The sequence below is a fragment of the Podarcis raffonei genome, chromosome 3, assembly GCF_027172205.1.
Source record: "Podarcis raffonei isolate rPodRaf1 chromosome 3, rPodRaf1.pri, whole genome shotgun sequence".
Classification (NCBI taxonomy): Eukaryota; Metazoa; Chordata; class Lepidosauria; order Squamata; family Lacertidae; genus Podarcis; species Podarcis raffonei.
Genome location: NC_070604.1, coordinates 61,185,522 through 61,206,348, shown reverse-complemented (window position 1 = coordinate 61,206,348; position 20,827 = coordinate 61,185,522). Strand labels below are relative to the sequence as shown.

Here is a 20,827-nt window from a genome sequence, read left to right as displayed (position 1 = left end):
ATTAAAGATCATTGGTGCTGCTTTCATATTTTGTTAATTCCACCCCCAACATTGAGATGGGCGCAACTTTCTCCACAATATCTCATTTAGACACAGTACTATGGACAAGCACAAAGCTACTATGGCAGTAAAGAGGGAGGGGTTGTGAGTCACGCGGGGAGGGGCTCAAATTTTGATTTAAAATTGATGCCCCATGACCTTTGTATCTGTAATACTAGCTCTCAAACGCTGGGATTGTTGAAATATGCACAAAAAATAATAATAACTTTGAGTTGTGCCACTCAAATGGGGGTATACTAGAACCTTCTTTTTTAAGCAATATGGAGTAAAGTGACTTCTGGGGCCCTTCTGGGATTAGTGGCCCTAAAGTTTAAGATCCACTAGTTTCATAGTAGATCCACCCCTGGGACAGGGGACCAGTTCTGTGTTGCCTAAGCACAAACTTAACTGAGTCCCAGATTCAGGTCTCTGCTCAGCTGCAAAGCTTATTGGGTAAACTCAAATGAGCCACAATTTCCTAGCCTAATGTGCCTCACTGGGCTGATGTGACGATAAAATGGGGAGAGGAACGGTGTATGCCGCACTGCTCTTTGAGGAAGAGCAAGCTGGGAAACATAATAAAGCATCTCTCTATCTGTGCCATTAAACAACAAATACAGTGGGTTCTCTTTTTTTATTATTTTGTTTGCTTAGGCACTGGGGGGAAAGTTTAAGGAGCCCAAAAGTGCTTGGGTGGAATGTCTTGCTTACGAATGACTAGTACATACGCAGTGGGAAAAGTGGAGCCACATCTTCCATTCTGCCTCACTTGATTCTGCCAAGAATTTCAGGGCAAATAGTCTCCCTTTCCCTCTCTCTATTCATAGAAAGTACTTATTAGGGAAAATATCCCAGGATGATTCAGTGGTCCACAGTCAATTGCAAAGCAGACACTGCATAATATATTGCTTTAGGTGATATAATAAGAAACATCCCCAAATATTTTTTATTTTGTTTTGTTGTTGTTGTTGTTGCAGAAAGCAGACCAAGTTGTTAAGGAGGTGGGGTGGTGGCAACAGCCAGAAAGTCAATCATGAGCATCTGAAGAAATCTGCAGAAAACTGTCAGGCTTCAATATTGTGCCTTCTTGGCCAGATAAAAAGGAAAAGAAAAGAAAAATTCCCAGGCTTGTTCCTAGCAACCATCCTGGCAACCTCTCCCCACCAGCCGCCAGCCGGACATATCCCCTTCCCCCACTTAAACTCTCTGCTCCTCACTAATGGCAGGAGATGAATCGTGTCACACATTCTTACCTGTTTCTCTGGAAGGACTCCAGCTAGTGAGAGAGACTGTATCTTGGAGATGTAGAAGGGATCAAGTTGACACCTATTAAGCCTAGCAGAACTTTTGCCTTCACATTGCTAGGGAATTCAGTCAATGACACTAAACCCCAACCAATTTACTCCAGAGTAGCCCCGTTGGAAGAAATAGGACTGTTTCGGAGTTTATTCCTGGCAATGTGCACTTAACTGAGTGCATAAACAAACACATAATGGTCTGTGGTACTTACATTTCTCTGGATCTATTAAGATCTATCAAGCACATCTGTGTGATGCACATCAAGTGCTGCTGATGTGCTATGCCCATTCATTCCAGTTGTGCATCACACAGATGTGCTTGATAGATCTTAATAGATCCAGAGAAATATAAGTACCACAGTCCACTATGTGTTTATGCAGTCAGTTAAGTGTGCTTCACTGTTAACATCCAGCTACCAATGCCCCCTATAGGCACTCCCTATTAATATCAAGAGAAGCAGCAGATGGAACCCCTTCCCATCACAAGGAATGTGGACGCACTCTCTCTGTCCTCTCCCCCTCTCGCACAAAGAGCAATGCAAAAGTTTTATAAACAGGGCTCTTAAAGCACAATCTGTCTACTAAGTTGTAAGCCCTGCTGAGTTCAATGAGGCATACTCCCAGGTGTGTCTCAGACTGCAGCCTCTTAGGGTTTATTGCCCTTACCTAGCACAGAACACAGTCTTTTTTTATTGTTTCCAAACATGGATTTTATTGGCTTAATGGAATAATCTCAACAAGTGTAGGGGAGACGAATCTTGTTTCCAAATACACTGTATGATTTCAGCTTTTAATCCATTCATGTGTATGTTCATAAAGCACATGTGGAAAAACTCAAATGGGGGGGGGGGAGCAAGTGTTTGGATGGGATCGGAGGCAATGTTTTTTAACAGAATCCATTCATTTGGTTCACATTTTCCATTAAGTGGCACTCCACCTTTACAAAAGTTTTTGCAAGCACTTTCTTTTGGCTCCTGTGAACTTAAAACTGGAAATGTCTCAGATGAGATCCCTGATTATTATTATAAATTATAATACTTTCCAAGAAATAAATAATTTCATCCTTTTCTTCTTTGGTCTGGAGGTGTCTTTACATATGATTTATGCAATTTGGAGGGCGATTTTTGTGTGTGTGAAATCCTGGTCCATTCCTTTGAAAAAGGTGTGTGTGTGTGTGTGAGAGAGAGAGAGAGAGAGAGAGAGAGAGAGAGAGAGAGTATTCCAAAAGAGACGTATTTTTAAGTCCTATAAATCAGGTCTGTGGTGGTGGGAAGAATCTAGGCTGGGAGCGGGAGAAAAGTCCCCCCCCCTTTTTTCCCCTTTTTTCCTCCCCTCTTCTTTTTTCCGATGGTGAAAAATACAGCGCCTTTTTTGTGCGCTGAAGTGCGCCAGCTTTTTCAGACAGGAGGAATGCGGAGTGTCAAGGGGTCAGGATCAATCCGGTGTGAGTTGATGAGGCAGGAAGGTGGAGAAGAATGTCAGGAATGTCGCTGTTTGTGTAGGACTCCATTCAGCCGATTGGCGCGTCCCGGGCGCCGGGAGTGTATAAAAAGCGCCGGGCCGCCTGCTTGAGACTCAGACCGAACCACCTTCCTCTCCTCCCAAGACGGAGAACAAGACAGGCCAGCGGACTCCGCACCAAAGGAAGGCGCTTTCCCACGAAGGCTGCACCCAGCGAAGCCAGATCGGACAGCAGCGACCCTCTCTCGCCCCAAGGCAGGGAGATTTAGCGAGCCCTCGCCCGGACCAGGAGCCCCTCCGCTTCCGCGCAGCTTTTGCCGTCGTCTCTCTCGCCCTGAACATGCTGGCAAGGATGGGACTCCTTCGCAGCTTCGCCTTGGCGCTCGTCGTCGCCCTCTGGAGCCGGGTAAGTCTCCCTGCACTCGGCGTCGACGGGGGCCAAGCTTGGCTTGGCGGGATCAGGGGCGCTGGGTGGCTGGCTGGCTGCGGAGCCGAGACCTCTTCTTGGCTCCCCGTCTCTCCGCCTGCTCCGTCCGATCCTGACCCCTCTGCCCCCCCTCCGTGTCCCCCCAGGACGTGGCCGGCCAAGACTGCAGCGGGCAGTGCCAGTGCGACTCCGCGCCCCCCGAGTGCCCGCCCGGCGTCAGCCTGGTGCAAGACGGCTGCGGGTGCTGCCGGGTGTGCGCCAAGCAGCTGGGCGAGCTGTGCACCGAGAGAGACCCCTGCGACCCTCACAAAGGGCTCTTCTGCGACTTCGGCTCCCCGGCCAACCGGAAGATCGGCGTCTGCACCGGTGAGTACCCGGAGTTTTGCCTCTAGGGGGAAGCGGCGAGCAGGGTTGAAGCAGAGAAGGTCCAGAGAGGAATCCCTTCTAGTGCCTGGAAAAGTGACCCCATTCCAGTTTTTTGTTTCCTAAGATACTTTCTCTTCCTTCAGTCAGCCTTAAAACAAAAAGCACCCTTTGTGTATGGAAGAGATTGGTGCAAGTGATTGGTCGGGGGGGGGGGCATTCTGTCTCCTCTAGCAAGCAAGAGAAAGCTTCCCCTGTTGAATTTCTGCCTGTCGCGCAGCTGTTAAAGGCATCAGAGCCCCAGTGTGCACAAAGGTGGCAGATCCAAGGACAGGAGTCGATCCTTGCATGCCCCAAATGTGGTTAGCTCAGTCGCTTTCTTTATGTGTAGGCAGAGCTGCTGAAATCTAGGCTCCTTGGTCACTCTAGGATTGTTGTTTTTAATGAATGGCTCCTCTTTTCTGTTTGCAGCAAGGGACGGCGCCCCCTGTGTCTTTGGAGGCATGGTTTACAGGAGCGGAGAGTCTTTCCAGAGCAGCTGCAAATACCGATGCACTTGCCTGGACGGGGCTGTGGGCTGTGTGCCTCTCTGCAGCATGGGTGTTCGCCTGCCCAGCCCCGACTGCCCTTACCCACGAACCGTGAAGCTGCCAGGCAAATGCTGCGAGGAATGGGTGTGTGATGAGCCCAAAGACAAAGAACAGACTGCAGTTGGACCTGCTCTCGCTGGTAGGTTTGCTCTCTCAATGCCCCTCTTCATGTTGATAGCCTACACAGGGCACTTTCTGGAGTTTGGTTGCCTTAACCATGCTGTGATCTCCATCAATGGATTCTGTGCCTTCTGAATGAGCTCTTAGTGCTAGAATCTAACCCTTTCTGCTATTCTTTTTCCAGCTTATAGACTGGAAGACACTTACGGACCTGACCCATCCATGATGCGTGCCAACTGCCTGGTCCAGACCACTGAATGGAGTGCCTGCTCCAAGACTTGTGGAATGGGCATCTCCACCAGAGTCACCAATGACAATGCCCACTGCAGACTGGAGAAGCAAAGCAGGCTTTGCATGGTGAGGCCATGTGAAGCAGACCTGGAGGAGAGCATCAAGGTAAATAGGAGTCCACTTTGCTAGAGCACTTCTACATAGTGACTGTTAAGATCCACTTGGTGGCTATGAACAAGGGATTGTATCCACCAGTGGTTTGGCCTTAATGGAACATGCTTTCACTCAAATTCTCTTCCCCCACCCAATTACAGCAGTTCTCTGCATTGTGTCCCATTCTGTTTCAACCAGCTTCTAAGAAAGAGGAGGCAGGGGGATTAAGTGGGCTAGAGAGCTTAGTGAATATCAGGTGCCCTGCCTTCTCTCTAAGGCAAAGCCATCATTGGATACAACACTAGGGGGAATGCATTGTACAGGGCTGTTGTTGTTCCTTGAGTTGACCTTAATAAATGTGAGTGAAACTTTCAAGAGAACTAGGCATGAACAATCTGAAATATGTGGATGGAAATGCCACTGAAGTAAGCAAGACTCCATTTATACCTACTAGGCATAATCCAGCCAGATTTAAGATCCTTAGGTATCATTGACTTCATTGTGTGTTTACTTAGCTCTACCAGTGGGACAAACAAAGTGCTTACACTGGTTGGATTGTACCAAGTGAGATGTATGCAGGCTAAATTTGCTGCATTTAGGCCTCACTTAAATCAGTGGGGCAAGTAAGCCACAACTCATGGCTTCATCTCAACTGAGTCTGGTTCCACCATAATACATTTAAGATTGGACAGTTATAAAATAAATAACTCATAGAGATAAACTAAGATATTTGATAATGTGTATGGGAGCCTTGTGTAGCTGATATGTAAACATATGAATTCTCTCTTCCTCTCTCAACAGAAGGGAAAGAAGTGCATTCGTACTCCCAAGTTCTCCAAGCCTATCAAGTTTGAGCTGTCTGGCTGCACCAGCGTGAAGACCTACCGGGCCAAGTTCTGTGGCGTCTGCACCGATGGTCGATGCTGCACCCCTCACAGAACAGCCACCCTCCCTGTGGAATTCAAGTGTCCCGATGGGGAGGTCATGAAGAAGAGGATGATGTTTATCAAGACCTGTGCGTGTCACTACAACTGCCCTGGAGACAACGACATCTTTGAGTCGGTCTACTCCAGGAAGATGTATGGAGACATGGCATAAAGCCCAAAAAGAGACTTTGAAAAACTTGACGGTCAACTTGAACTTAATAATTTGCATCTCATTTTGTAAAACGTGATTCGATAGCACAAGGTATTTAAATGTCTGCTTTTCGGGGGGAAACAAAAAGCAGAATGTTCTATGTGATTTCAGACAAAACTGTCTATTGACCCCAAACATTGGTTTGAAGGAAAAATAGTAATAATAAGAAGGACAGTGAGGAACGACAATGAAGTTGTGCCTCAGAACAGAGTATATGGGGGTGGTGTATAGGGATTACTTAAGGGGACATGTGCCATCTCATGCAGCCTTTTCATGGTGTGTTAGCATGTCTTCCACCAAATAGTGCAATCAGAAAGGACGCTTAGCAAGGCTACTGTCACAGGTTTCCGTGATGGTAGGTGCTGGACTGGAAATTCTCACCCAGCAAGGTGCTAAGTAATTGTGTTCTGTTAGAACAGCAATAATTTTGCTTTGAAGTTCTGATTCAAATGGTTTGTTCAGAATGAATCGGAATTAGACTGGACAGCTTGTGGCAATGAATTTGCCTGCCACAAGCTAGATTTTTTTTAATTAATATTGTAATATTACGATCTTGTAAATACTGGTGTGTGTGTGTGTGTGTGTGTGTGTACATATATATATATATATTGTACAGTTATCTAAGTTAATTTAAAGTTTTATTCCCTTTTGTGTTAATGCTTTGATACATCAGTGTTAGCCTCATCTTTTTTTTTTACAATTCAAGGCTTTATCATTCAAATACAATCCAATGCATTCATTTAACACATGAAATAGATTCTCTTTGGGAAGTTCAGTTAGTGAGGTCGGGTGTTGCAGTGAAACGAAGTGATGCTTCGCTGAACAAGATGCACCAGCAGAGCCCTTGCGAAGCTCATCATCAAATCAAGGACAAGGAGAGGGAAATCGGATTCTCTCTGCCTTAATGAACGTACATGGACTGTAGGGAAAAGAGTGGCTTATTTGTTAGCTGACCAATCTTTCCACCTGGGAACAGTTTTGTTACCTGTTGAGAAGTGTGACCAAAAGTTACATGTCTGCACCTTTCTAGTTGGAAAAAAAATAAAGTATTTTATTTTTTATATAAATCGACTTGTGCTTCTCATGATTTTGTTGGGTCGGGCAGTTGCTGGACATGGCAGCAGCTCAGTAATATTTACACTCTGGACCAGCAGTGCTCCATGAAAAGCAGGGGCAGTAGTCCTTTCCTCACCTCTTCTCACCTGCATTGTTTCATCTTACCATGGGATGGGGTAGGTGGCAGGGAGATTGCCTCTGCCACAGCATTGGCATCCATGCAAAAATCTGCTGTTCCTGCCAGTGTGTTTGCACTGCAACGACCTACCCACCACTTCCCACCTCCCTCCCAGTAAAGCACGGTAACGCTGGTAGCGGGAAGTCAGGTAAATGCCCCCAGTCCTCCACACTAACTGCTCTGGGCTGGGCTTACACATGTCCCTCTACTTTTTTGGATGGTTATGTGAATGACTTTCCAGTGTGGCAAGCCAGCTGTGCTTCATTTGAGGGCCCTTCTTTTTCTGCTGAGTGGGGTCCTGGACTTCTGCCCTAAAGTCCTGCCCTGATAGCACTGTGGCCTACACTCCAATGGGAGGTATTCCTTGATGTATCTAACCTGTTGGCGGGGTGCAATTAGTTCTGCACACTGGAATGAATGGAAGGCTTAAGCAGGAGAACGAGCTGGGAGACTAATTGCCCATAGACAAGCTGGCAAGAACAATATTGTGTATAGCCTTGTTACTGGACATAGATCATAGAATTGTAGAGTTGGAAGGGATTCCCAGCAATGCAGGAATCTCAGCTAAAGCATCCAGATGTCAGCTGGCCAATACTGCTGAACATGTAACATCTAAACAGGTTTTCAGTCCTCAAAAACTAACATATGGACATTTTGTCAGCCCTGCTTTTAGAAAGAAAAACACACACACTATCCTGAAACTTCCGTGTGGTGCTAAGTCACTAGTCGCATGATACCAAATTGCTTTCTATGTTATTTTTGTCTTAATAATTCAGTCTGTGAAGGAGCATAAAAAAATACATGCAAGACTTGAATTTCATTCAGTGGCAAAACTTAGATTTAAGCCAATATGTAACCCTACGCAAGTTTACTTAGAGGCAGAATCCTGCAGTGGTTCAATGGGACTTAGCCCCAAGCATGCATGCACAGGATTGCAGCCTCAAATTTGCAATCTGCTTCTCATTGACACTAGCCAATCCAGTTTACACTCTAGGTTTCCCTGCAGCAAGTTTCCTAAGGTTTGAGCCAGCAAAGTCTCATAAATCTCATCAAAGTCAGTTCTCTGGAGTCAGTTTCTTCCAACCAGCCCTCCTACCTCCCATTCATTTTGATCAATTGGAAGACCTTCTTTCTTGCCTGAAAATAAATGAAGGGGTTGCACTCTGCCTCACTGCCAATCCAACTGTATTATGTACAACTCCCTTAAGGAGTGGAATGTTTTTGGCCAGCTCTGCATGATCATTGGAATGGTGGGAACTCCTTGCTATAGCGGACATGCTCCAAGGAGCAAATATAGGGAAGAACAGTATCCCACTAAAATTATTGAAGTAGTGCTTTAGTAGTCCAGAGATAGTACCTTTCCACTGCAGAGTGGATGGAGATTAGGACGAGAATGATCCCATAAGTCAATGAACACTGTCTGTAAATTGCTAATTATTCAGTCCTTCAACTGATTGTGGAAGGCTGGTTTTTACATTGCTGTGGCTGGAGTAAATATCTGCATAGGAAATGCCCCTAGTTTTAAAGGAAGGAAGTCTCTTAACAGTCCCATCTAAAAATAATAGCAACACTGTCATCACCTGCAGGACACACATTGCCCTATAATTATTCCAGTCTGCACCGCAGGTGTTTTGAGATATCTGTGGCTTGCAGAGATTAGATAAAATCTAAGGATTAAATTAGATCTCATGAAAAGACCCATACAACAGTTCATTGTGAAGCTTGTTGTTACCACCTTGTCTATCTTCATTTCCTTTGTTTATGGGGCGACATGGCTTGACCCTACTGATGTCTTTACTGTTTCTGTAGGAAAGAGAGGAAAAAATAATTCTCTACTTCTCCAGTCTTGTGTGTTGCTGCCCTGAAAATTCAAAAGCAAAAAGGCAAAAATCAAGTTGGAATTAGCCCAATGCTTACTCACACAAAAGAACTTCCACATGTCCCAAATTCACCAAGGATCCTTCCAGCACAATTTGTTGCTGCCTATGACATGTTCCCACTTTCTTTTCAGATGGCAAAGAATTAGATGTGATGCATATTTCTTTGTGTACATCTCCAGAACATCTCCCTCTCACATCTGTCTCCTCTATTGCCTCTTTGACTCATGTCTGCCATGTGCTCATAAAACAGGAGGGCTTGGCCCTGTATTGAGACAATCTAGAGATTATGAAACATAGTTTTATGAATAACTTACTGAAATAAACTTTTAACCACACAGATTCATAGCAATTTGTGTTTTTTAAAAAAAGATATTTATTGAAGTTTTACAAAAAACAGAGAATTACAGAATAAAAAGAAGACAGGAAAAGAAAAAGAAGAAAAATACAAAAATACATAGAAAAAAAGATACAAAATACATTAAAAAAATAATAAAATAATAAAATATCAATTTTTTCATATCTTAAATTTCCTTTGCTTATTTCCCTGACCTCCTCACACCTCCCTTTTTTGTATTCCCGTTCACATGGTTAGTTCAGCAAATCCTTACCCTCTTTCATTTATCTTAACTCTGTATCTCAACACATTATAACTATATGTTTTCATCCGTTATCAATCCATTTTTACATATTCTTATTATCCTTGTTGCTAAGGCCACTTAATTTCAATCCAGCATCATTTTAACATTCATTAATTTTACAATGTTTCTGCAAATAGTCTTTAACATACCATAGCTCATTTGGTAGAGCCATCACAGTTCTATTATCGAGGAAATATTTGTCCTACCAGAAACTAAAAACAAAACAAAACTCCGAACCCATGAGTTTTATTTATTTCTCCCTTCCACCTCCAAATTTTCATCCAAGCATTCAGGGCTACATCCAGGAGGTTATTCCATGTACCGTATTTTTCGCCCCATAGGATGCACCGGCCCATAAGGCGCATCTAGTTTTTTGGGGGGGGAAATAAAAGGGGGAAAATTATTTTTCCCCCCAGGTGCGGGGCTGGGGCAGGGGAAGCCCGAGCTTCCCCCGACCCCAGCCCCCAGAACAGGCAGCTCTCCGCAAGCCGTGGGAGCCCAGCGCCGGGCTCCCATGGCTTGCGGAGAGCTGTGCGAAGCTTGAAGCCTGGGCGCGCTGAGCTCAGTGTGCCCAGGCTTGGCATGCAGGCAACTCTCCGCAAGCTGTGGGAGCCCAGCACCAGGCTCCCACGGCTTGCGGAGAGCTGCACAAAGCCTGGAGAGCGAGAGGAGTCGGTGCGCACCAACCCCTCTTGCTCTCCAGGCTTCAGCAAAAGCCTGCATTCGCCCCATAGGACGCACACACATTTCCCCTTCATTTTTGGAGGGGGAAAAGTGCGTCCTATAGGGCGAAAAATATGGTAAATAGGGTATGCTAGAGCCTTTCGCATAGAAATTGATTTAGACTTTGTAAGAAATGTAGTGTCAGCCTGGCCCCAAATTCACAGCAGGTGCTGTGGACCCACCTGTTTGAGGACAATCCCATAAAGAAAATATAGTGATATTTCTTAGGAAGAAGAAGAAGAAGAAGAAGAAGAAGAAGAAGAGGAAGAAGAAGAAGAAGAAGACGACTTCTGTGAGAGAACATGACAGGTGGAAAAGTCACCTAGTGATACCATATCTGAGGCAGGGAATGTGAATTCAATTCATCTCCTCTTCATGTCCATACTACTATATCCAATGCATCACTTTGGCTCTCTGTCTCTATCTAGGGATGGTGACTGTAGAATCATTCAACTGTGGTGCAAAGGGTTGGCCAAGACGGAGACATTATTGGGGTTCATATATGTTTTTTGTTTGTTAGCTTGTTTGTTTGTTTGTTTGTTTGTTTTCACTACTGTCTCTGACTGGGCAGTGATGGGCCTCACTGCTTTCTTTGCAGGGGCAGAAGTTGCAGGAGAGAGAGAAGGAATGAAGCCTTTCTATTTAACTCCACACCACCTGCTGGCGTTGACAATTTCTCATCCAAACTCAGACATTAATCTACTGTGATTGTTTGGCAGTTAATCTGCTGTGATTCATGAAGTGATGTTACTTTCCTGGCTGGATGTGTGAGTTACACAAGGGGAGGTGTTGGCTATTCCACGAAACCCAGCTAGAATAATCTTTGTCTATAAATGTGTCACGCTTGACAGTGCCAGGAGCAATCATGTTGATTTCTCCAAGTTTTTACTTCAGTATCCATTGTGATGCAGATGTGATCAATAGAGAGAAGCATTTTTGTAAGGACTCAAGTACTTGAGAGCCTGGGTAGTACCAGTAGCAGCTGGAGTGGTGGTGTGAAGCCCCCCTCCCATCAGCATCAGTACTGAAGTTTGCACAAATCAGGGTCAGCTAGGCAGGGCAATAGCAAAGTTGTGGCTGTGCAAGAAGCACTGGATTGGTTTTGCCCATGTATCCATGCAACCCTTCTTAGAAGAGCTTGCAGCCTGGATGAATTATATAGAAATGATCACTTTACACCTGGAGTTCAAAGGCTTTATTCATGAAGGAGCAGATTATCTTGAAAGAAACTATTTATGGGATGAGTAGAGATGAAAGAGAGAAATAGCAGACATCTTGGGCGAATGTTAACAATGCATTATAAAAATGTGACACCAGAGGGCGCTGCATTGAACGCCATATAACGTTTTTTAAAAAATAGCCTTTAATAGCATTTTTACAGATCAGTGTAAATTCAGCCCTTGTATCAGCATATCAGGAGAGAGAAAACAAAATGGTTCAGCTTTGAGGGGCGGAGTTAACTTAAACAGAGAGACTACAAACAAGGGCTGGCTACATTGCTAGACAAACAGTGCCTTTGTGTGCTTTAAAGAAACATTAACTAGATGCTCAAGAGAATTAAATGTATTTGTTTTTCTCCAACAACCCTGACCTCAACCCCAGCCTGCCCAATCCACGTAAGCTGCAGTGATGCTTTGTCAGGAGGGTGATTTCATGGCTCAGACCCACAATGCCAGTTGCTGTGTGGTGCTGTGGTTAGTGTGTTGGAGACAAAGTGGGGAGACGTAGGTTCAAAAATCCCCAGTCAATCAGAAACTTCCTATGTGAAATGGGACCAGTCACTATCTCTAAGCCTAAGCTACCTCACAAGGTTGAAATAAGGATAGAATGGGGGGTGCAATAGGGAGGTACGTCACCTTGGAGGTAGGGCATAAATGTATCAAATAATTAGTGTTGTCCAGCTCTTATGCTTCCATATTTGCTGCTGTCAATGCTAGTGATATTATAATAGTCCAAAGGCATGAATTAAGGAATGAACCACAATCCATAGCCACTTAGAAATAAATAAGTCTCTTGAATAGAATCCATTTGTCTGACTCATGAAGAAGCTGGAGCCACTTCAGAAAATTTGCTTCTTCCTTTTTAGTGCTTTTTCTAGAAAGAGCAAACCCCAGTTAGGTAATTTGCATTCTTTCTTAATACTGTAAGTCCTTTCCCAAACACACAGTGCTATAAAAAAAGCACTTTTGCTATCAATATAATGAAAGGCATAAAACCAACAAGGTGAACAACATCACCCTAGCCCTGAACCCACAACAAAATGCTGCCTTTTGAATCTTATACATTTAGGGCATGATCGTTGCCCTAATTAGAAAATGGGCTGGGTGTGGCATTAACTCAATAGATTATCCTATGTTTTATGTTCTTAACATATGGAAACAGTTACCAATAAGTCCATCCAGCCAACTGGGAAGAAAAAGCAATGTAAGACTGTACCCAAAAAACAAGAGGAACCTGAGAACAGAAAGAGCTCAGTTAATATTTTCTTAACTTCATTTTCCCATCTCCCACCCACCCCCCTTTAAAAACAAAAAACAAAAACCCTTCTGGATTTCCCCTACATGTCCATAAATGGAAGTTACCAAAATGCCACATTTTCAGACTGACTTGAAACAGGAAATGCCAAAGATGTCTTAAGATAACCTGTTCTGTAACCACAATAAGGCTGCAACCCTAACCTCAGTTGCCTGGAAGTAAGTCCCACTGAATTCAATAGGACTGACTTCTGATTAGATGTGGTTCAACTTGCACTGTACAGTGGTACCTTGGGTTAAGAACTTAATTCGTTCTGGTGGTCCGTTTTTAACCTGAAACTGTTCTTAACCTGAAGCACCACTTTAGCTACTGGGGCCTCCCACTGCCGCCACGCCCCTGCTGCACTATTTCTGTTCTCATCCTGATGCAAAGTTCTTAACCTGAGGTACTATTTCTGGGTTAGCGGAGTCTGTAACCTGAAGCGTCTGTAACCTGAAGCATCTGTAACCCGAGGTACCATTGTAATGACTTGTTCCAAAGCACACTTACAAGGGAGTCAGTACTGAATATAGTGAGTCTCACTTTTGAATAACATGATTAGGACTGCACTGTTTTGTTTTTTGTTTTTTAATTGCACTGTATTTAGATACGTTCAAAGGTTTTGCAAATTGAGGTGATACTCATGCAAAAGTAGAACATAAATATAAATATTAAACAATACATTTAAATTTGTCAAAAACAGGGATACTATTGGAGCATTTGTTGGTGGATATCCCTAGCCTGATGGGGAGTTACACATTTCTGATTTCCTGACCTCTTCCAGCAGCAGGCTTCTCCCCACATGTGAGGGATATGCTTGGGGAGAAACAAAATGTTTTGCCACCTGAGGCCACCAAGCTACCAATCTTCCTCTTGCCTGTTCACTTCTGATTCCTCCACAACCCGCCTCATCTGGGGCTATCTTGCCCCTGTACTGCTCTGAGTATCATAGAGTCTTTGCTCAGACTGAGGCACTGTGGGTAAGGTGACCTTGGAAAGTGCTCAGGTCACCAACACTTTGGCATTGACAATTCTCCAGGGCCACCTCGCCCACATTGCCTCTATTTCACCCACATTGCCCTCCCTCAGACTGAGGTGCAGGTGAGTGGCCTAGGCAGACCTTTAGGAGCATCAGCAACGGACAAGCGGTGGCAGCACTCCTATAGTCCACTAGGCTGGGAGTGGTGGCTGACAAGGCCCTTGACTACCACCTTAGCAACTATAATTGTCAGGCCAGCAAAAACAGCATTGGGAGGTGGTTGGCTCAGATGTGGGCAAGGACTGTAGTCCTGAGGCAGGAGCAGATGAGCCGGGGAGGCACTGATCTGCCAGCCCATAAAATCCACCGCCTGAGGCAAATGACTTGCTAACGGGTAGAACAATCCAGGATATGCTAATATCTCCCCCTCCCATGGGCACAGTGAACATGCAGTGAGGTCTGTGACAGATCCAAGTTATCCAGGTCAAGATTTCAGAATACCACTGCCACACATTTAGTATACATCAGAGGGTGGGTAAAGAAAGAGAAATTCCCATGAGAAATATGCATTCACCGTGAAACTTCACACCATTCGAGAAGTAGGCCAGAAGTGAATAAAGATAGATTGTGTAGATGTCCTCTGCTTCATCGATCATAAAGCTGACATCTATAATTTTAGCATATGTAATGCCAATGCAGGCATGTTGACATCTGCAGCCAACGGTTCTTACCCCATAAATTTATGTCTATTATTAGATCTGTTTCTCCAAGTTGTATCAGTTTCCTTTTATTTTATTTTCTTGGACCAATATTGCAGCAACTGCTCATACCAACTATGGTAAATCTATTTATACTCTGGGGAAGGGCACCGTTCTTAACTGAAGCATAAATAGTGACACATAAGCTTCTGGTGAAGGAAGGCCCATCAACACAGAGAAGGAGGCTTCCACCGTGAATCTTCCTTCTGCCCTGCATGCCTCTTCTCAAATGTCCCCAAGGCTTTTTCCCAGCCGGAACTTGCCAGAACTCAGTTCTGTAGCCTATCAGGTGGGCACCATTGGCATTCTAAGAGAACTTCCCACTGGTGGGGCTAGCGCTGCATCCACAGCCCAGAGGTACATGGTGGAAACAAAATGTGCAGGATGGCTTGGCCCAGATTGGGCCCAACACTAGGATATGATGGCAGTGAAACCAGCTCTGCCCCACCCTGCCATTTTGGGACCTTCTGATAGCTTTGTTTGGCAGCTAGGGGAGGCTGGAGGGACATTGCTATCTAATCCAGCACAGTGAGGGGTATAAGCATTGGATTGTTTTGCCCATATCGAGCAAAAAAGGTTGACATGTTGTTCCCAAACTGAGATTGTGTTCACATCATGAAACTGGTAATTATTTATTGGGGCGGAGGCCTCATGCCAATCCATTTGTTCTAATGCTTCAACCTGCGATAGCTGTTGGCAAAGCTGACCACACCAGCCATTTATTTGACAGGAGATCCTCACTCACAATAGCATGTATGTGCCGACAGAGAAATGTGCAAAGATCTCTGAATTGGATTCATAAGAAAACAAACAAACATGTGCTCTACTTTTAACGTGTTTTAATATTGTTGCTTCTAATGTCAGGTTATATTCCAATGTATTTCATCTCTTTTATTTGTGAGCAGTTTTGAATACACCAGAAATAGTGAAGTAAAATTCATTTTGTGTGGCCGATGGATATTACATGTTTTACGTGCACAGAACTTTACAGAGTAATAAGGCGACTGCTCCTGTCCCTGAAGAGCTTACAAGCTGCAAGACAATAGAGAGAAGATTAAACAAGGGGAGAAAATTGCTTAGATCCAGGGTTTCTTCTATTAATGGAAGGGGTTTTTATCCAGCAGAGACTCCCAGTAGTGAAAGGGAGGGAGGTAAGTACCACCTATTTTCCTTTCCCTGTAACCTCAAACAGAAAATAATGGGTTAAAAAGAATAACAGCCTCTATTCAGAGCCACTGAACCCCAGTGCCTACATCAGGGACCGGACTAACCTGTGGCCCTGCAGATATTGCTGCACTACAGCTCCCGTTATTGTGGACCATTGGCCATGCTGCTTCATGGTTAATGAGAGTTGGGGACCAATATTTGGAAGGACACAGGTTCCCCACTCCTTGGCTGGAGTATAGGACTTGAAAGTGAGAAACCCAGACTCATGAAGCACTCAGGCTGATTTTCCAGCATTGCTGAATTGCTGCTCTAATTTCCTTTGGAGGCAGTATGGCATATTAATGAAACCTTTTAGAATAAAGCCAGGAGCTCTGAGTCTGTAAGAACTGAGCATGTTCACTGGTGACAGAATGTTGACTGGCTTTTGGAGGGGACAGTAGAAAATGGGGAGACGGAGGATGGAATGATAAAAGACATGCTGGCACTCTGAAAAGGAGCACTCCACACAGCAACATTCAAACTCCCACTGAGAAAGAATATTTTGGAATGATTGCCTGAGAAGTCCCAGGAAAGAGTAAGAGGGTCCATGATCCAGTTTACATACTGCCCTCAACTGTACCATTCTTAATGCCAAAACTCCCTGCATATGCATATTTATTCTTGTTGGTGCTGCTCGTCATAGAAAATGTTGAATAGCTGGTCATATTGCCCTCCTGTGGTAGAGCCACAGAACAGCCTCAGGCCGGGAGAACATTTGAAGTGGGGAAAAGGAAGCTGTTCACTCTGCATAAGCTTCTGTCTCGAACTGAGGGAAGAGAACAACTCCAGATAGATGTAAGCAACCATTAAAGACCAAAGTGTGGGAGGCAGTGGAAGACAGGAGTGCCTGGCGTGCTCTGTCCATGGGGTCATGAAGAGTCGGACACAACTAAACAACAACGAGGGCCTGTGAGAAAATGGGAAGAGAATCATGCTCTTTGTGTGGCCAGAACGTGCTGGGGGACATGTGGAGGGAGCCCAATAGTGCAGATTTTCCAATGTACTTGCATATGCAGCACATGGACTGATTAGGACGCACCAAAGGCCCTCAATCTGGAAGCATTCAAAGTATTTAGTGCCCCATATAATTTGGCCCACCAATGGGGAAATAGGTAAAAGTGTGTTTTTTTTGGTCAAGTACAGGTTGCTGCTGTTGGGCTTTTTAAAAAAGTGCTCCATTTACAAAGACTCATGCTTTTCAGGGGAGCAGAGAAATGTAGCTGTCAGGGGCTCAGGAGCAGAAGCACAGGGGAAAGAGGAAATGGAGAGCGAAGGGGAAGAATCCGAGGGCAGCGTAGGGGAGTATGACAGTGAGCCGAGAGATTCCATGAGCTTCTCCAGCGAATCAGAAGATTCCCAGAAGGGGGCGCCGATGGTCAGGGCAAGGGGGGCCCCAGGGGGGACGCACCAGAAACAAGGGGCCAGCGGGGACTCCCAAAGCAGCAGCGGGAGATCAGGACCAGCTTCTCCACCAGAGCGTAGTGGGGGGGAAGAGTCACATGTGTCAGGACCAGCGTCTCCTCCAGCGGGGAGAGAAGATGAGTCAGGGCTGACCACGCCTCCATCGGAGAGTGGGGGAACGGAGGGGAGGTCAGTTCTAGCTAGCCTCCCCGAAGGAGGGAGCAGTGACAGCAGCAGTGCAAAGGTCAGGAGGAAGGTAGCCGGCTGGGCGCGCGCGCCAAGTTCAAATGTACAGGCGCGCGGGACAGCAGGAAACCCCGATTGGGAACCAGGTCCTAAAGCCCGCCAGAGGGAGGGGGAAGACTCAGGGGACTCAGCGTCAGAAGAGTCTAGGAAGGGCGAGACCCCGACAGACAGGCGGAACCAGAGGAGGAGAGAGCAAAGGAAGAGGTGGAGCAAGGCTAGAGTCTTAAACTGGTGTCTGGGGGGAGGAGATTCAGACGGAGCTTCAGCGGTCTAGAGTTTGAGACGTAGACCTGCACGCTGCGGCTGTGAAAGTGAAACTGAACTTCAATAAAGACTTTTGTACTTAACAACGAAACGGCGTTGGTCCTTTGTGAGCTGGGACCTCGGGCAGCTCTGACAGTAGCTAATTAAAGATGTAAATAAATGTACATCTTGTGTGTATTTTCCACAATTTGGGTGGATTAAATATGTGACAGATACTTATGTAGCAGCTAAAATGAAAGGGCCTGTCAGTTTCCATCCTCTTTCTCATTTCCCCCTTAAGTTCAGCTCTCATGAAAATTACGCAGCATCTTCAAGAGATTTTTCTCCCAATAAACACATTTTTATATGCAGTTTTGATTAACACACACATTTTTGCATGCAATTTTCCCTGATATCATGAGTTTCTGTATGTTATTTTCACCAACATCTTCATTTTTAGGCATACTTTCCCCTAACATATGCATTTTTGTAAACAGTGGTTGAGGAACTGCAATGTGAAATTCAGATAAGTGTGAAGGATGACTGTACTTCTGTTCTCTTTTGAAAAGTGCAAATTTGATAAATTTACTGAACTGAATTTCTCCTTCATCCCTAGTGGCAGCCTTTACTGCCACTGCACAACAATTGGTTGTGGCTTTTAAATTCACACCTAAACATCACTGATAATACTGAAACTTAGCCCGACCTTTGCCTGTGCCCTGATTATAGAGAACAGTTCTAACAATGTAATGCTTCCCAACCCATCCATTTGTCTCAGTCTGCTAACTAGAACAACAAAGAATCTTGCCGAATCTTAAAAGATGAACACATTTAATTATGGCACAAGCTTTTGTGAACTAGAGTCCACTTCACCAGATGCACAGCATGTTCCTCAGTTGGTTGATATATACAAATGGGTATATAGAAGATGAAAAATTAAAAGGCGCCGTCTGTTACATGGCAATGAAGTGCAAAAAGCATAGTTGGTGGCAGTTCAGTTAGACACTAATTAAATTTAAGCTGCTCAGCAAAGGAAAAAACGTTCCTTTGTTTACGCAATTTTATTTCAAAGCAAGCATTTGCAGAATGACTTGAATAGAAGCTAGCCTACAAAGGAGACAAAATGCTGGTGACAGGAGACAATCCCAGATGCATTGCTCATGACTAGAGCTGAAAAGCTCCGAATTGGAGGTGAACTATGTGGACTTGCATTTGGCACTTACAGCAGGATTCTGGAGCTCCTGAGTGGAGCCAATCCCAGTGCAGCTCAAAGTTGAGAGAAACACTTGGGGCCTCCAGGTTACTCCTTTGCTGCCTTGGCGTTGTCCATCCCACAACTGACATCATATGGTGCCAAGTGTGGGGCAGGTGGGCTTGGGAACAATGTCTTCAAGGGCCAACTGAGGACTTCTGCCAGGAGTTTCCCCATGCCTGAATTAGAGCTTAAGTGTATGCAAAAGAAGCACAGCTACCATTTACAACAACCATGTATGTTGGTGGCAGCATAATTCTATTAGCTTTCAAAGCAACTACTCTCTTCCGAACTTAAAAATGGTATGCTTAATGCTGGTGGTCAACAAAAGCGGTTCAAAGACTCTCTCAAGGCAAGTCTAAAAGAATGTAGCACAAACACCGACAACTGGGAAACACTGGCCTGCAAGTGCTCCAATTGGAGAACAGCCTTTACCAAAGGTGTCATGGACTTTGAAGAAGCTTGAACTCAGGACAAAAGGAAGAAATGTGTTAAGAGGAAGGCACATTTGGCAAGCCCCCACCGTGATCAACTCCCACCCAGAAACCTATGTCTCTACTATGGAAGGACGTGTGGATCCAGAATTGGCCTCCACTGTCACTTACGGACTAACTTTTAAAACTGTCTTTATGGAAGACAAATCTTACTTGGCTATGAGTGATCGCAGAGAAAAAGAAGGAGGAGGAGGAGAATTATATTAGCATTACTGGTTAAATTAATGGTAAACCACTTAGGGAGTTTATTTACAATTAGGTGACATACAAATTTTGTTAAATAAATATTTGTATTTATTTGTAAAATAAATGCTGGCTGGGGGAGAGGGAAATTGTAGACCAAAACATCTGGAAGACACTAGGTTGGCAAATGCTGTATATCTTATCTGCCAACTAAAGCAGACAAGCAGAGATGTTTTTCTTTTTAAAGACACTTTATAGAATAAAATGTGGGCTTCATTTTGCAGTGTTATGTCACTTTGATTAGCAAAATTAATATTTTAATGTGGCAAACAGTCACCATAAAAACAAACGAAGCCCACATTTTATTCTATAAAGTCTTGGAAAAAATAATGCTTCAGAACTTGTTTGTGTTTTGTTGTGTTCAAACGCTCATGAAATGTTATGTCCAGATCACCTGGTGGCGCTGTTTCACCAGGCGTGCATATTTCTGCGTGGTGGATAATACTTAGCACTGAGTGTGACTGGGATCACCTTTACAGAAGGCAACTTAAGTACATCGGAAGCTGGATCAGGCCCATCTAGTCCAGCATTCTCTTGTAACAGTGAAAGTCCTGAGTGAATATGCTGAAATCTTTAACATGTGAATGTAAAAGTGCTGGAGAAGATAAGGAGCTGTTAGAGTTAGGTGCGATCAAGGAATCTCTAAGCATGTGATCCTCTTGAGTGGTTTCCATTCCGAAGCAAGGTGGGCCTATTAGATTTTGTACAGACTTCAGAAGCATTAATAAGATCACCACGCCTGATGCCTATCCCATACCCAAAGCGGATTCTATGTTGGAGTTGTTGGGATCAGCCAGCATCAGGGTTTTTGGCAAATGGAATTGGAATAATCTTCTAGGTGTAAAACAGCATTTAACACTGAATGGTATATATGGATTTACTTTTCTTCTGTTTGAGTTACATGATTCTCCGGCATCTCAAAGGGGAAAGGGAATCTTTATGACAAATGATAACCTCTCCCTATTTTTTAAAAGCAGTACCAGCAAATCTAACCAGCAAATATGTGTTGCTCAAAAGGACAGGACTAGTATCTTAAAATCAGTATTTTTTCAATTTCCAGAAAAGGGAGTGGGCAGTACAAATATGCTAGTGATTTTTTCTTTTCTTTTCAGCAACTATTACAGGCCTATTACAAAGCTTTCAGAAGCCTCTTCTTTCTATAAGTATTTGACTTACAGTACATTCTGCAAAACAACA

The 20,827-nt window shown here is 44.4% G+C and overlaps 1 protein-coding gene across 1 annotated transcript; it reads left to right on the top strand.

Moving 5' to 3' along the window:
• The first annotated feature begins 2,874 nt into the window (after positions 1–2,874).
• Positions 2,875–6,886, top strand: CCN2 (cellular communication network factor 2). The gene is made up of 5 exons (XM_053381932.1): positions 2,875–3,204; positions 3,372–3,591; positions 4,060–4,317; positions 4,483–4,694; positions 5,484–6,886. The coding sequence occupies exons 1-5, from the start codon at positions 3,139–3,141 to the stop codon at positions 5,778–5,780; spliced, it is 1,053 nt and encodes a 350-aa protein (XP_053237907.1). The 5' UTR covers positions 2,875–3,138; the 3' UTR covers positions 5,781–6,886.
• The last annotated feature ends 13,941 nt before the right edge of the window (positions 6,887–20,827 follow it).

Excerpts from the sequence above, each read along its gene's own strand:
- CCN2 (XM_053381932.1), top strand. The coding sequence starts at position 3,139 with ATGCTGGCAAGGATGGGACTCCTTCGCAGCTTCGCCTTGGCGCTCGTC. Across the intron at positions 3,592-4,059 it reads GAAGATCGGCGTCTGCACCG|CAAGGGACGGCGCCCCCTGT; the intron begins GTGAGTACCCGG and ends TTCTGTTTGCAG. Across the intron at positions 4,695-5,483 it reads ACCTGGAGGAGAGCATCAAG|AAGGGAAAGAAGTGCATTCG; the intron begins GTAAATAGGAGT and ends CTCTCTCAACAG.